Below are 14,504 nucleotides of genomic sequence, written 5' to 3' on the forward strand. Positions count from 1 at the left end.
AGCCAGTGAGAGAGGGAACACAAGCAGGGGGAGTGGGAGAGGAAGAAGCAGGCTCCTAGCGGAGGAGCCTGATGTGGGGCTCGATCCCATAATGCCGGGATCACAAACTGAGCGGAAGGCAGACGCTTAACAACTGTGCCACCCAGGTGCTGCCCCTACATTCCTAGGATTTTATGTGAATGCAAATGTTCACTCTTTTCATTTATTTACCCTCCAAGTCTCTCTCAAGCTTTCTTTCAACACATTAGATAGGTTATAATGGGTTATAATGAGTGCAATGAGTTTTGTGCATGTATATTTATGCATGTGAGTGTGTTTTCTTGAAATAAATATGTACACGAATATATGTACATTTACGTACACACAACCCTTAGTCTTGAACACTCTTTGGACCCCAACAAAGTATGTCCACACATTGCATCTTGCCTTACAATATCACTTGAAGTTATGTTTATGATTCCACATTGCCTCCAGAAGAAAATGTAGCAGGAAGGGATTACACCCTAACCATTGCGTACTGAATAGTTAGAATTTATTCTGCACCTTCTTGAGTTCTATGGAGATGGAACCATGCAGTATGTACCCATGATTTTTCAATGACTCTTTCAATTCCTAAAATTGTACACTTTAAATATGTACAGTTTATCACATGCAGTAATGTTCCAATAAAATAATTAGAGTTTAAAAATTCTAGTGGGGCATGACTCAGAGTCAGATGGGGAACACAGGTAGCTGAGACACACCTAACATGGTGGGAGACTCTCTTCTAACTGTGAAAAAACAAAGGTTCACATGTGGATATTAAAATAGTTGAAGTAAATTAAGACAATTCACTTTTGATAAACGCATTTTTTTTGTAAGTAGATTAGCCTACATATATAAAATGAGTAAAACGGCATAAATTTTTTCAGGACAGAAGGGCACTACAGCCACATGTCATGGATGAGCCTTAGAAACACAATGTGGAGATTGCCCCTGAATAAGGACTCATGCGGAGCCCTGCAGTGATCAGAATAATTCCCTACCCTCCAATCCCCTGCAATAATAAAGACATATAGAGCCATGTTATTTTAGGACGCTTTGTATGCAGCAATTGCTGACTGATATAATAATCAAATGAGGAAGAACTGACGGTGTTTGTAGTAATCTGATCTTTTTATTCTAGGCGTTTGTTCTGATACTTGAAGTTAGGCTCCATGATTACTCTGTTCTTGAAGTTTATTTCATGTAACCATATTAAAGATAATTCCATTGTGGCCCCTGGTGATAACATGGAAAGGTTGGAAACACATGCATGTTTGCACAGAGCTTGAGACTCTGAATCACATCCTGGACAGGAGTCCAAGCTTGCTGGTGAGTCCTCCTGTGGTTATGAGGTCATACATAATGGATGATACTCACGTTCTTTCACTGCGCCTTTAGAGGTTATGGCAAAATTTCGAATAGTGGGAGATGTTTCATTTAGTGAAATGGAAGGAATCTTTTTTGTATGTAGCAGTGGAAATTTTCAACCAGAAACCAGAAAATAATTTAATAAAATCCAAACATATCACCAGTGTTTCATCTTAATGACTGTCTCTTACAGACGGACCCTGATAATCCATATTTCAATGAGTAGATGAAGTGTCTGAGAAAGAAGTATTTTGCATAAGAATAAATGTATGCGTTAATATTCTCTTCATCATCCTTAAAGTCACGTTTGACTCTAAGGTCATATTATGTCAAACTACTTTTTCCATATTTGTCTTTCTGTGTAGATTCCTTTTGGAGACATGTATTTTATTTTATTTTATTTTATTATTTTTTTAATGATTTTTTATTATATTATGTTAGTCACCATACAGTACATCCCCGGTTTCCGATGTAAAGTTCGATGATTCATTAGTTGCTTATAACACCCAGTGCACCATGCAATACATGCCCTCCTTACTACCCATCACCAGTCTATCCCATTCCCCCGCCCCCCTCCCCTCTGAGGCCCTCAGTTTGTTTGTATTTTATTATCATTTCTATTGCGAGTGACTATGGGAGGCACGGTGGACATAAACTGTGTTATAGAACAGGGCTCCTAATATGTAGAAAGATCACCATGATCAGCTATAACAAACAGTATGTCGAAGTCTGCATTCTCAGGAAGAGCAGTGAAGGTAGTGATGCACAAAGGAATGCTGTTACAAAGGGAAACACAGTCTCAGATTTTTCTCTGTTATAAATTTATATAAATAGCTATGGTGGCCAAAAGTAGATTTTCCATAGGAGTAGTACGACTTATGACTGTTTTTTTGTTTTAGTAAAACAAAAGAAAAATATTCATTATGATGTATTTCATTTGAGTGGAAAGTATTCTTAGCAGATCCATGTAGTCCTTTGAAATGAGTGAGAATTTCCAAATATATCACATACAATATTATGAATAATGTGAGAGAGTAGGAAAATAACAGAGGGAAAATCTCTTGAGTATCAAAGGTATCACAAAGCTTAAAAAATAAGTAAATACATTGTACAGGAGGACAAAATAAACAAGATGGAAATTATGGGAAGTAAATTAAGGAAGCAAGTTCTACTTCCAATATCTGCATAGAAAAATTACAACTTCTGATTCTAAGTTTTTGACCCTGCAGTCATGGCAACTTCTTCAGCCCAGGACAATTGTTCCTTTCCTAACTGCAATCCCAGAGAATCTCATCAGAGCCCTCTTTATGTCTTTGTTCCTCAGACTGTAGATGAAGGGGTTCAGCATGGGCGTGACCACCGTGTACATCACCGAGGCCACTGCACTTGCATGGGAGCTCTGGGTAACAGCAGAGCTAAGGTACACTCCTAGGCTCGTACAATAAAATAAGGAGACAACCGAGAGGTGAGATGCACAGGTGGAAAATGCTTTGTACTTGCCCTGAGCTGATGACATCCCACATATGGACGAACCTATCCTAGAATAAGAATAAAGGACCCCAGCTAGGGTAGGACCACCGAGGAGCACAGCTGCAAAATACACCACAATGTTATTGAGAAAGGTATTTGAACAGGCAAATTGGATCATCTGATTGAGTTCACAGAAAAAGTGGGGGATTTCTACCTCTCTACAGAAGGACAGCCGCAGCACCAGTAAGCTTTCTGAGAAGGAATTCAGGATGTTCATGATCCAGGACACCAGAACCATTAATCCACAGAGCCAGGGGTTCATGGTGACCATGTAGTGCAGGGGGTGACAGATGGCCACAAAGCGGTCATAGGCCATCACAGTCAAGAGAAAGAAATCTAATCCTGCAAAGAGTATGAAAAAAAACATCTGGCTTAGGCAGCCTTCATAAGTGATCACTTTGCTCTGAGTCTGGATGTTCCACAGCATCTTGGGGACAGTGGTGGAGGTGAAACAGATGTCTACAAAGGACAGGTTGGCGAGGAAGAAGTACATGGGGGTGTGGAGGTGGGAGTCAGAGCTGACGGCCAGGATGAGGAGCAGGTTTCCAAACACAGTGATCAGGTACATGGCGAGGAAAAGCCCGAATATGAGGGGCTCTAGTTCTGGATTATTTGATAATCCCAGAAGAAGAAATCCTGAAATTTGTGAATCATTGCCTTGTCCCATGTGGTCGTGATGACTAGAAATGAGCAGACAAATGATTAATTGTAACACAAATGGGAATGAGTAACATGGTAGAAATGCTGTAATTACAATGATGGTGGGAAAAAAGAGTCATAAATGAGAATAGATGGGGTGTTATCTTTCTGGGAGTTTAGGTAGACCTAAAAGAAGGTGACATTTGAAGGCAGTCTGCATGGAAGACACGAGTTTATCTGGGGCTGTGTGTGCCCTGGGAGAGAAAGAGCCAGTGCAAGTCCCTGAGGAAGGAGTCTGCTTTGAGTGGATATCCAGGACTAAAAATGGAGCCAATGTGGTCAGAAGAGTGAGAGGGAGAGTGAGGAAAGGTGGTGTCAGGGAAGGTTGAAGAACGAGATGGCTTCCCTGCTGCAGTGGAGACTTCAAGACAGGAAATCCTTCATTCACATGGTATTCCTAGGCTTCACTTATTTATTTCCAAGGAATTCCGTCAATAAAAATGGATGGATCCCTTCCTGGGCACTGAAGTGGCTCAGTCGGTGAAGCATCTGCCTTTGGCTCAGGTCATGATTCCAGGGTCCTGAGATGGTGTCCAGTATAGGGCTTCCTGCTCAGGGGGTAGTCTGCTTCTCTCTCTTCCTCTGCCCCTCCCCCACTCATGTTTTCTCTCTCTCTCTCTCTCTCTCTCAAATATATAATAAATAAAATCTTTAAAAATGGATCTAAAAAATAAAGGGGGGGAACCAGAGGGGGAGATGAATCTTGAGATACTATGGACTCGGGGAAACAATCTGAGGGTTTTGCAGGGGAGAAGGGGTGGGGGGATGGGTTAGCCCGGTGAGGGTATTAAGTAGGGCATGTATTGCAGGGAGCACCGGGTGTTATAAGCAAAGAATGAATCATGGAACACTACATCAAAAACTAATGATGTACTGTATTACGGTGAGTAATATAACATAACAAAAAAATTTTTTAAAAAAGGATCCTTTTCTTATTTCTAAGTGTTGGTTAACATTCTGGTACCCCTATTTCAAGAGTCCCATTGTGGCACACTACAGACTCCTGGAGTCATGAGACTACCAGGCTCTTCTCACCCCCAGCTACAATAGTTAAGAAAGAAATCATACTCTTTAAGCTCTCAACGTCAAATTCTCATTACCCTAAAAATTATAGAAAAGTACCCAAATTCTGGGTGGTAAGACTCCCATGAACATGTAACTTGATGCTCCATTTTAAATGACCATTTTGTCCTGCATTTAGAGAAGTATAAAAATCTAAAAAGAGACAGTGAAAAGGAAGAGGGGGAGAAAGATATAATAAGCCCAGGTGGTTGCTGAGAGATCATGATGATGAGAAAACTTCCCTGAGTCTGGCAGCATTCCAACCCTAAATATATCCCCTTGGTGCCCAGAATAATTAATAAAGCAGCAAACCCCCCAATTTCTCCAAAAGAGAAAAGAGTGATATATTTATGATATCAAGACCCCTTAATAAATGAACTTCCACTAGAAATATGAGTAAAATGAACAAATCCACAATTGACAAAAAGAAATATACAATGTACAAAAAAGTGGTTATTTATCAAGATGAAATGGAAAAAGACTTTTCTATATCATATTAAATGCAATATTTTGGAATCAGTGAATGAGTTTTGAGTCTTGGATCTACCACATGTTGGCTGTTTGAATTTGGAAGACAAGCAATTCATTCTAAAATGTTAATATTCTCACCAGAATGGGGCAGGTAGTTGTATCCATCCTTATAAGGTGGTTGACTGATTGAGTCCATATATGTAAAAAGTTGAGCACAGTTCCTTCCTGTTAGTATATGAATGGTTATTCTCTTTGTTCAGTTGTGTTTTATGTGTGTGTGTGTACATACATGTAGATTTGTGTGTTCGCATGTGCACACATGCTTGATCATAATGTAAAAGGCATGTTTACTGCGCACAGTTAAAAAAAAGTTGAGATCTACTGCAGTGAAGGGTGAAAATTGTTTAACAGAGGGCTTGTGCCTGCTAATGGGGGAGAAACAGTATGAGAAAAGAGTCCCTTTGAAGACCGGATTGCAGAGGGAAAAGGCAGTCAGCATGGGTGCTGATGTTACACCAGAGACTAGGGAGCCTGTGCTGACTGACCCACGGGCTCCATCATGGGGTCCACCTCAGGCCCCGGTCTAATTGTCATTCCTGTCCCCATGCCCTGTTTATTTGACCACACTTCTTTTTATGTGGCCCAAGAATGGATAAGACTGGCTCTTCTTTTACTTTCCTTGCTGTCATTCGTTTCCTTGTTATCTTGGATTTTGGGGTTTGGTCCTTGTTTGATACAAAATCCAATGAGTATGCACTGTCCTGATTCTGTTCCTTGTCTGCTGTGCAGAAACCTTCCCAGACCATAGTCTGCAAAATCTGGCATGTTCCGTGACAATCTATCCCCTCTGTGTATATGATTTATCTTTGAAGACCTTGTATCATATGAACACATAGTTCCCTGCTCTCCATTATAATCTATGTTGCAAAGGAACAGGGGCTTCACCTGCTTTGTTCATGACTTTGCGTTCACAAAGGTGTGCATTTGTATAGAAACAAGTTTTAAGAAAATATGAATTTATTAAATAGAAAGAATGTTAGGGAAAATAAAATCACGTTAAAAAGGGTGGATTCAAATAACTCTTCAACAAAACTGAATAATATCTAATACTAACATCTTACAGAAAAGGTATAAAGCAGCAACAGTCACATCAATATGGGTCTTTAATTTAGGCTGAAATGGCTAAAGGCTTGGAAATAAAAGAAAGGGAAAACATTCTTTTTTAACACACAGTGCAGGAAGCAGTAGCTGAAGTTATAATTTGACTGTATGTAACCAAAAATGGACTCAATCATGCTTATGAAAAAGATGGAGGGATCTTCAGCCGAATACAAAAGAGCATGTTTCACATAATGACAGGAGCTGATTTCTATTTTAAAAAACAGATCTAATTCCAAAATACAAAATGGTAGAAATAACAATCAGATGTGCAATAAAGTGACAATAGGTGTAAAAAGCAGTTCTTACTACTAAGGATGCATAAGAATTTGAATGTTTAAAAGCAATGAAGGGAACACGATGTGACCAACTGATAGACTGGATCTCACAAAGTATGTAGGCTCTCACTCGATCCCATAAATACATCTAAATACAATACAAGGATTAGTGGAAAACAGCAAACTTGGTGAAAAAGTTACCATTCTTAGGGGAAGGGAGGGAAAACTGGAGAGGTGGAATCAGAGAGGGAGACAAACCAGGAAAGACTATGGACTCCAGGAAACAAACTGAGGGTTCCAGAGGGGAGGGGGTGGGGGGATGGGTTACCTGGGTGATGGGTATTAAGGAGGGCATGTGTTGAGATGAACACTGGGTGTTATACGCAACTAATGAATCATTGAACACTACGTAAAATACTAATGATGTACCAAATGGTAACTAACAGAACATAATTAATAGAAAAAGAAAGAATGCAATCAAAAATACAATAAAAACACACACATCCCAGTATATGAAAGCAATGTACTTGCAAAAACAATTGCATATAGGAAGTAAATGGCAAACAAAACAAAAATGTATTCAGGCTCCATGGTAATAAAATAGTTGCAGAGTAATGCCCCTTGGCATATCCCTTCATGCATATTAAGTATATTTTTTCCGCCAGTGAACACCAATGGAAGAGATGATACTGTGAAATGTATGTCTCAAAAACAGCTGTCACAAGGTAGTATTTACCTCCATGGGCCTGTACCTTTCTAATAAATACGAACAAGCTAAATCCACACCATGTGAAAAATTTTAGAAAATGCTCTCCGTCCACTGCTCACACCTCCAAGGCTAAAACTCTGTTTTCCTACTCACCTTAGCTGCGAAACTCCTTGACTATGTGCTAATTTCACTGGAAGCACTTTATACTCCCCATTCCTTTCTCTGTCTCATCCAACTGGACTTCCCACCATGAACACATCTTTTAAAAATATATTAAATTAATATATTAAAACTTTGTAGTCAACCCAGCAAACAAACATGCAATCGCTTGGCTCTTGGATAGGCTGGTAGGGTTTCAGGTGACCTCAGGTAAAGGTTCCCAGGTTCCATTCTCTCTGGCCCTTTCTTGAAATACCTGCGGAGCTCTGAGACTCACCTGGATGGGGTCTATAAGATGAAGGTCTGCGTGTGGAGGTCCCAATTCATCCCTGGATGGTTGATCACAGAGACCAAAGCTCTGTTCACAGATGGGACAGCAGGAAGGACTGAAGCATGGGTCCCCCAGCTCGACATAGGAACCCCAAAGTAGCAATCATGTTCTGCTCCGCACAAGGGTGGACCATGGCCAGGGACTGAAGCATAGGAGATATTTACAGCTCCCCGTGTCTGCTCATTAGGCAATGATTCCATCGTACTCCCACTTCTGAGCATATAATTTCCCCATGGGCCACTGGTCTGGAGAGAAAGGAAAATTTTTCCTACTAATTCTGTTACCAAGAGACCAGATAAGAAGTCAGGTGAATCCAGTTTTTCTTACTTCTTCACCATGATCTTGCATGCTTTCCAGAAATCTAACCTCCTTGCATCTTAACCTATTTTTAAGTTCATGTTTTCTTCAAATCTCATTTTTATTTTTATTTTTAAGTTTTTTTATTATGTTAGTCACCATACAGTACATCCCTGGTTTCTGATGTAAAGTTCGATGATTCATTAGTTGTGTATAACCCAGTGCACCATGCAATACGTGCCCTCCTTGCTACCCGTCACCAGTCTATCCCATTCCCTCACCCCCTCCCCTCCGAAGCCCTCAGTTTGTTTCTCAGAGTCCATAGTCTCTAAAACTTCAATCCGCCTTCTGATTACCCCCCCTTTCTTTATCCCTTTCTTCCCCTACCGATCTTCCTAGTTCTTATGTTCCATAGATGAGAAAGATCAAATGATAATTGTCTTTCTCTGCTTGACTTATTTCACTTAGCATTATCTCCTCCAGTGCCGTCCAATATGCAGCAAATGTTGAGAACTCATTCTTTCTGATAGCTGAGTAATATTCCCTTGTATATATGGACCACAACTTTTTTTAAAATGTTTTTTAATTATATTATTTTAGTCACCATACAGTACATCCCTGGTTTCCGATGTAAAGTTCTATGGTTCATTTTTTTTACTTTTTGTTTATTTATTTATTTTTAATGTTTTTTAAATTATATTATGTTAGTCACCATACAGTACATCCCTGGTTTCTGATGTAAAGTTCGATGATTCATTAGTTGCATATAACACCCAGTGCACCATGCAATACGTACCCTCCTTACTACTCATCACCAGTCTATCCCATTCCCCCACTCCCTCCCCTCTGAGGCCCTCAGTTTGTTTCTCATAGTCCATAGTCTCTCATGCTTCATTCCCCCTTCTGATTACCCCCCTTTTCTTTATCCCTTTCTTCCCCTACCGATCCTCCTAGTTCTTATGTTCCATAGATGAGAGAAATCATATGATAATTGTCTTTCTCTGCTTGACTTATTTCACTTAGCATTATCTCCTCCAGTGCCGTCCATGTTGTAGCAAATGTTGAGAATTTGTTCTTTCTGATAGCTGAGTAATATTCTATTGTATAAATGGACCACAACTTCTTAATCTAGTCATCTGTTGAAGGGCATCTCGGTTCCTTCCACGATTTAGCTACTGTGGACAATGCTGCTATGAACATTGGGGTGCATATGGCCCTTCTCTTCACTACATCTATATCTTTGGGGTAAATACCCCAGCAATGGCTGGGTCATAGGGTAGCTCAATTTTTAACTTTTTAAGGGACCTCCACACTGTTTTCCAGAGGGGCTGTACCAAAGTCCATTCCCACCAACAATGTAGGAGGGAACCCCTTTCTCCACATCATCTCCAGCAACTGTTGTTTCCTGCCTTGTCAATTTTTGCCATTCTAACTGGTGTAAGGTGGTATCTTAGTGTGGTTTTTATTTGAATTTCCCTGACGTTTAGTAATTTTGAACATTTTTTTCATTGTCTGTTAGCCATTTGTATGTTGTCATTGGAAAAGTGTCTGTTCATATCTTCTGCCCATTTTTTGATTTATTTGTTTCTCGTGTATTGAGTTTGAGAAGTTCTTTGTAGATCTTGGAGATGTGTCATGAAAAAGGTTGCTTTGGCCGATGTTGTAGAGGTTGCTGCTTATGTTCTCCTCTAGGATATTGATGGATTCCTGCCTCACACTGAGGTCTTTCATCCATTTGGAGTTTATCTTTGTGTATGGTGTGAGAGAGTGGTCAAGTTTCATTCTTTTGCATGTAGCTGTCCAATTTTCCCAGCACCATTTATTGAAGAGACTGTCTTTTTTCCACTGGATGTTTTTTCCTGCTTTATCAAAGATTAGTTGCCCAAAGAGCCGAGGGTCCATTTCTGGGTTCTCTATTCTGTTCCATTGGTCGATGTGTCTGTTTTTGTGCCAGTACCATGCTGTCTTTGTGATCACAGCTTTGTAGTACAGCTCGAAATCCGGCATTGTGATGCCCCCAGCTTTGTTTTTCCTTTTCAACAGTTCCTTGGAGATTCTGGTCCTTTTCTGGTTCCATACAAATTTAAGGACTATTTGTTCCAGTTCTTTGAAAAATGTCCTCGGTATTTTGATCGGGATAGCATTGAAAGTGTAGATTGCTCTGGGTAGCATGGACATTTTAACTATGTTAATTCTTCCAATCCATGAGCATGGAATATTTTTCCATCTTTTTATGTCTTCCTCAATATCTTTCAAAAGTGATCTATAGTTTCTAGGATATAGGTCCTTTACGTCTCTGGTTAAGTTAATTCCAAAGTAACGTATGGTTTTTGGTGCTATTGGAAATGGGTTGGATTCCCTAATTTCTCTTTCTTCAGTCTCATTATTCGTGTAAAGAAATGCAACTGATTTCTGAGCATTAATTTTGTATCCCGCCACATTACTGAATTTCTCTGTAACTTCTAATAGTTTGAGAGTGGATTCTTTTGGGTTTTCCATATAGAGTATCATGTCATCTGCAAAGAGAGACATTTGGACTTCTTCTTTGCCAATTTGGATACCTTTTATCCTTTTTTTTGTCTGATTGCTGTTGCCAGGACTTCTAGAACTATGTTGAATAGTAGTGGCAAGAGCAGGCATCCTTGTCATGTTCCTGATCTTAGGGAAAGGCTTCCAGCTTTTCCCCATTGAGAATGATATTTGCTGTAGGCTTTTCATAGATGGCTTTTATGAGATTGAGAAATGTACCCTCTATTCCTACACTCTGAAGGGTTTTAATCAGGAAAGGATGCTGTATTTTGTCAAATGCTTTTTCTGCATCTATTGAGAGAATCATATGATTTTTGAATTTTTCTTGCTGGATAAAATCTAAGACAATGATAGATTTGCAAATTTTGAACCACCCTTGCATCCAGGGATGAAGCCCACTTGGTCATGATGGATAATCTTTTTAATGTACTGTTGGATTCTATTAGCAAGGATCTTGTTGAGGATTTTGGCATCCATATTCATTAGAGAAATCCATGTGTAATTCTCCTTTTTGATGGGATCTTTGCTTGGTTTGGGAATCAAGGTAATATTGGCCTCATAGAATGAGTTTGGCAGCTTTCCTTCTGTTTCTATTTTTTGAAATAGCTTTAGGAGAATAGGTATTATTTCTTCTTTGAATGTTTGGTAGAATTCCCCAGGAAAACCGTCTGGGCCTGGAGTTTTATTATTTGGAAGGTTGTTTATCACTGACTCAATTTCTTCATAGTTAATTGGCCTATTTAAGAAATCTATTTCTTCCTGTTTCAGTCTTGGTAGTTTATAGGTTTCCAGGAAGGCCTCCATCTCTTCCAGATTGTTTAGTTTTTTGGCATATAGCTGTTGATAAAAGTTTCTAATAATCCTTGCAATTTCAATGGTGCTGGTCGTGACCTCTCCCTTTTCAGTCATAATTTTAATAATCTCAGTCCTTTCTCTTTGTTTTTGGACGTGTCTTGCCAGTGGTCTGTCAATTTTATTAATTCTCTCAAAGAACCAGCTTCTAGTTCTGTAGATCTTCTCTACTGTACTGGTTTCTAATTCATTGATTTCTGCTCTAATCTTGGTCAGCGGCTTCCTTGTGCATGGATTAGGCCTGTCCCTCTGTTGCTGTTCCAGCTTCTTGAGGTGAGAATATAAAAACTGCATTTTAGATTTTTCTATTCTTTTGAGTGAGGCTTGGATGGCTATGTATTTCCCCCTTAGGACTGCCTTTGCAGTATCCCATAGGTTTTGGANGTTCCCCCTTAGGACTGCCTTTGTTGTATCCCATAGATTTTGGACCGTTGTGTTTTCATTCTTGTTGGTCTCCATAAATTGTTTCAATTGATTTTTGATTTCCTGGTTTATTGAGTCATTCCTGAGCAGGATGGTTNTTTAGTCTCGAAGTGTTTGAGTTTCTTCCAAATTTTTCCTTGTGTTTGAGTTCCAATTTCAAAGTGTTGTGGTCTGAGAATATGCAGGGAATAATTTCAGTCTTTTGGTATCAGTTGAGACCTGTTTTGTGTCCCAGAGCATGATCTATTCTTGAGAATGTTCCATGGGCATTTGAATAGAATGAGTATTCTTTGGTTCTGGGGTGTAGTGTTCTATATATATCTATGAGGTCCAACTCGTCGAGTATGGCATTCAAAGCCTTTGATTNCCTGTCGAGTATGGCATTCATAGCCCTTGTTTCTTTGTCGATTTTCTGCATGGGAGCTCTGTCTATTTCTGATAGTGGAGTGTTGATGTCCCCTACTATTAACGTATTTTTATCTATATGTCTCTTTTTTGTGGTTAAGAGTTGGCTTGTGTATCTTGCTGCTCTCCTGTTGGGGGCATATATATTTATAATTGTCATATCCATTTGTTGGATACATCCTTTAAAAATAATATAGTGCCTTTCTGTGTCTCTAACTGTAGTGTTTAGTTTCAAATCCAATGTCTGATATGAGAATTGCTACCCCAGCTTTCTTTTGAGGTCCATTTGCGTGAAAGATGGTATTCCATCCCCTTACTCTAAGTCTGAATGCATCTTTGGGTTCAAAATGAGTCTCTTGTAGACAGCAAATGGATGGGTCATGTCTTTTTATCCAATCTGCAACCCTGTGGTGTTTTACGGGAGCATTTAGGCCGTTTACATTGAGACTGATTATTGAGAGATATGATTTTAATAATACCATTATGCCGGTAAAGTCTTTGTTTGTATCGGTTGTGACTTTCTGTTCTGTAACATTCTTGGGGCCTTTTTCCCTTTATTGAACCCCCCTTAATATCTCCTGTAGGGCTGGTTTCGTGGTTACAAAATTGGTCAATGACTGGCGATTCTGGAACGTCTTTATTTCTCCATCAATTCTGAATGACAGCTTTGCTGGATAAAGGATCCTTGGCTGCATGTTTTTCTCTGAAAGAGCTTTAAAAATGCCCCCCCAAGCCTTTCTCTCATTCCAGGTCTCTGTAGACAGGTCTGACGTAATCCTGATACCTTTGCCTTGGTACGTGAGAAATTTCTTTGCCCTGGCCGCTTTCAATACTGTATCCTTGGATCTAATATTTGCGAATTGCACTATAACGTGATGTGGCATTGGTTTGTTGTGGTTGAGCTTGGGAGGAGTCCTCTCTATCTCTTGGACACAGATGTTTGGTTCCCTTGCTAGATTAGGGATGTTTTCAGCTGCGATTTGTTCAAATATCTCTTCTAGACCTCTGTTTTTCTCCACCCCCTCGGGGATGCCGATGATTCTCACATTGGATCGTTTCATAGAGTCAGTAATCTCCCGTANACATTGGAACGTTTCATTGAGTCAGTAATCTTCCATAACCTACATTCCTGAGTGTGGATTTTTTTGAGTCCAGATTCTATTTTTGCTTTCTCTTCTACTAAACCATCTTCCAGTTCACTGATACATTCTTCTGCCTCATTCACCCTGGCCTTCAGAGCCTATAGTTTTGACTGCATTTGGCTCATAGAAATTTTAATTTCTGCCAGATTCGCTCTCATTTCCACCCTTAGAGATTCTATATTCTCATTAACATTTTCGTCAATACTTTTTTCAAGTCTACACATCATCTTGACCATTGTTACTCTGAATTCCATTTCTGATAATTTGGTTATATCCATATCCATTAGTTCTGTGGCAGAGGCCACAGACTCATTGTCTTTTCTTTGCTGGGGGGGATTTCTCCTTCTCGTCATTCTGATGAGGAGAGGGTGCAGGGTTGTCCAGAGCCCAAATTATTGACCGGGACCCAGGCCATGCACCCTTGTTTTATAGGGATCTTAGGGATGTGGGCTTCTTGATTTTTCAGCCTGCCTTCTGGGGGAGGGGCCTGCCGCGCCGATACTCAGGAAACCCTGTTTGGGTGGAGTCTCCATGTCCCCTGCGAGGGGGGATGGGGATGGGCACACTGTGAGCCTGTGTTTCCAGGCTTTTGTTCTCTGACGGCTTTCATTGGTGGTCTGCTGTGCCTCTTCTGAGAGTCAGAGCAGCAGTGGCCAAATCTCACCTCTGTCTCAGAACAGAGGGATCGCGGACCGTTCTCCACTGATGTTCTGGCCATTTTAACTCTGTTTCTGTTAGTGCTGCTCAACCCTGCAGAATCCCGGGATGTGCCCCCCACACCCAGTGTCCCAGCCCTCACTTCCAGGGCCGTCACGTGTCTGCCCTTTTTGTCTCTAACACCCCAGCCTCCAGCCGCCCCGGCGCTCTCCCAGAGCTCCCAGTCTCAGTCTGGATCCAGTGAGCACACCGGAGTTCCATGAGAAGTCTGGTGTCGCGTGCTCCACGCTCATGGTCCCACTCCCCCGTGCAGGTGGTTACCGCTTCCAGCGCCCGAACGCAGCGGCTTCCTCCCCCTTCCGTTTATCTTCCGATATCTGTGCGCGGCTTCATGGCTCCCTGCTTTGAAC

At 40.5% G+C, this 14,504-nt stretch overlaps 1 protein-coding gene across 1 annotated transcript; it reads right to left on the reverse strand.

Annotated features, from left to right (window-relative positions):
* Nucleotides 1-2,635: 2,635 nt before the first annotated feature.
* On the reverse strand, nt 2,636-3,490 carry LOC117801750 (olfactory receptor-like protein OLF4). The gene is made up of 2 exons (XM_034657193.1): nt 3,143-3,490; nt 2,636-2,857 (listed from the first exon to the last, which is right to left on the reverse strand). Exons 1-2 carry the CDS (start codon nt 3,488-3,490, stop codon nt 2,636-2,638), a joined length of 570 nt encoding a protein of 189 aa, XP_034513084.1.
* Nucleotides 3,491-14,504: the final 11,014 nt, after the last annotated feature.

The sequence above is a fragment of the Ailuropoda melanoleuca genome, chromosome 4 (genome assembly GCF_002007445.2).
Source record: "Ailuropoda melanoleuca isolate Jingjing chromosome 4, ASM200744v2, whole genome shotgun sequence".
NCBI classification, from domain to species: domain Eukaryota; kingdom Metazoa; phylum Chordata; class Mammalia; order Carnivora; family Ursidae; genus Ailuropoda; species Ailuropoda melanoleuca.

What these genes read in the sequence shown, in the direction of transcription:
- LOC117801750 (XM_034657193.1), bottom strand. Translation starts at nt 3,490, where the DNA reads ATGTACCTGATCACTGTGTTTGGAAACCTGCTCCTCATCCTGGCCGTC. An exon ending in TAATGGTTCTGGTGTCCTGG is followed by an intron (nt 2,858 to 3,142) that starts ATCATGAACATC and finishes TGTGCATCTCAC; the next exon opens with CTCTCGGTTGTCTCCTTATT.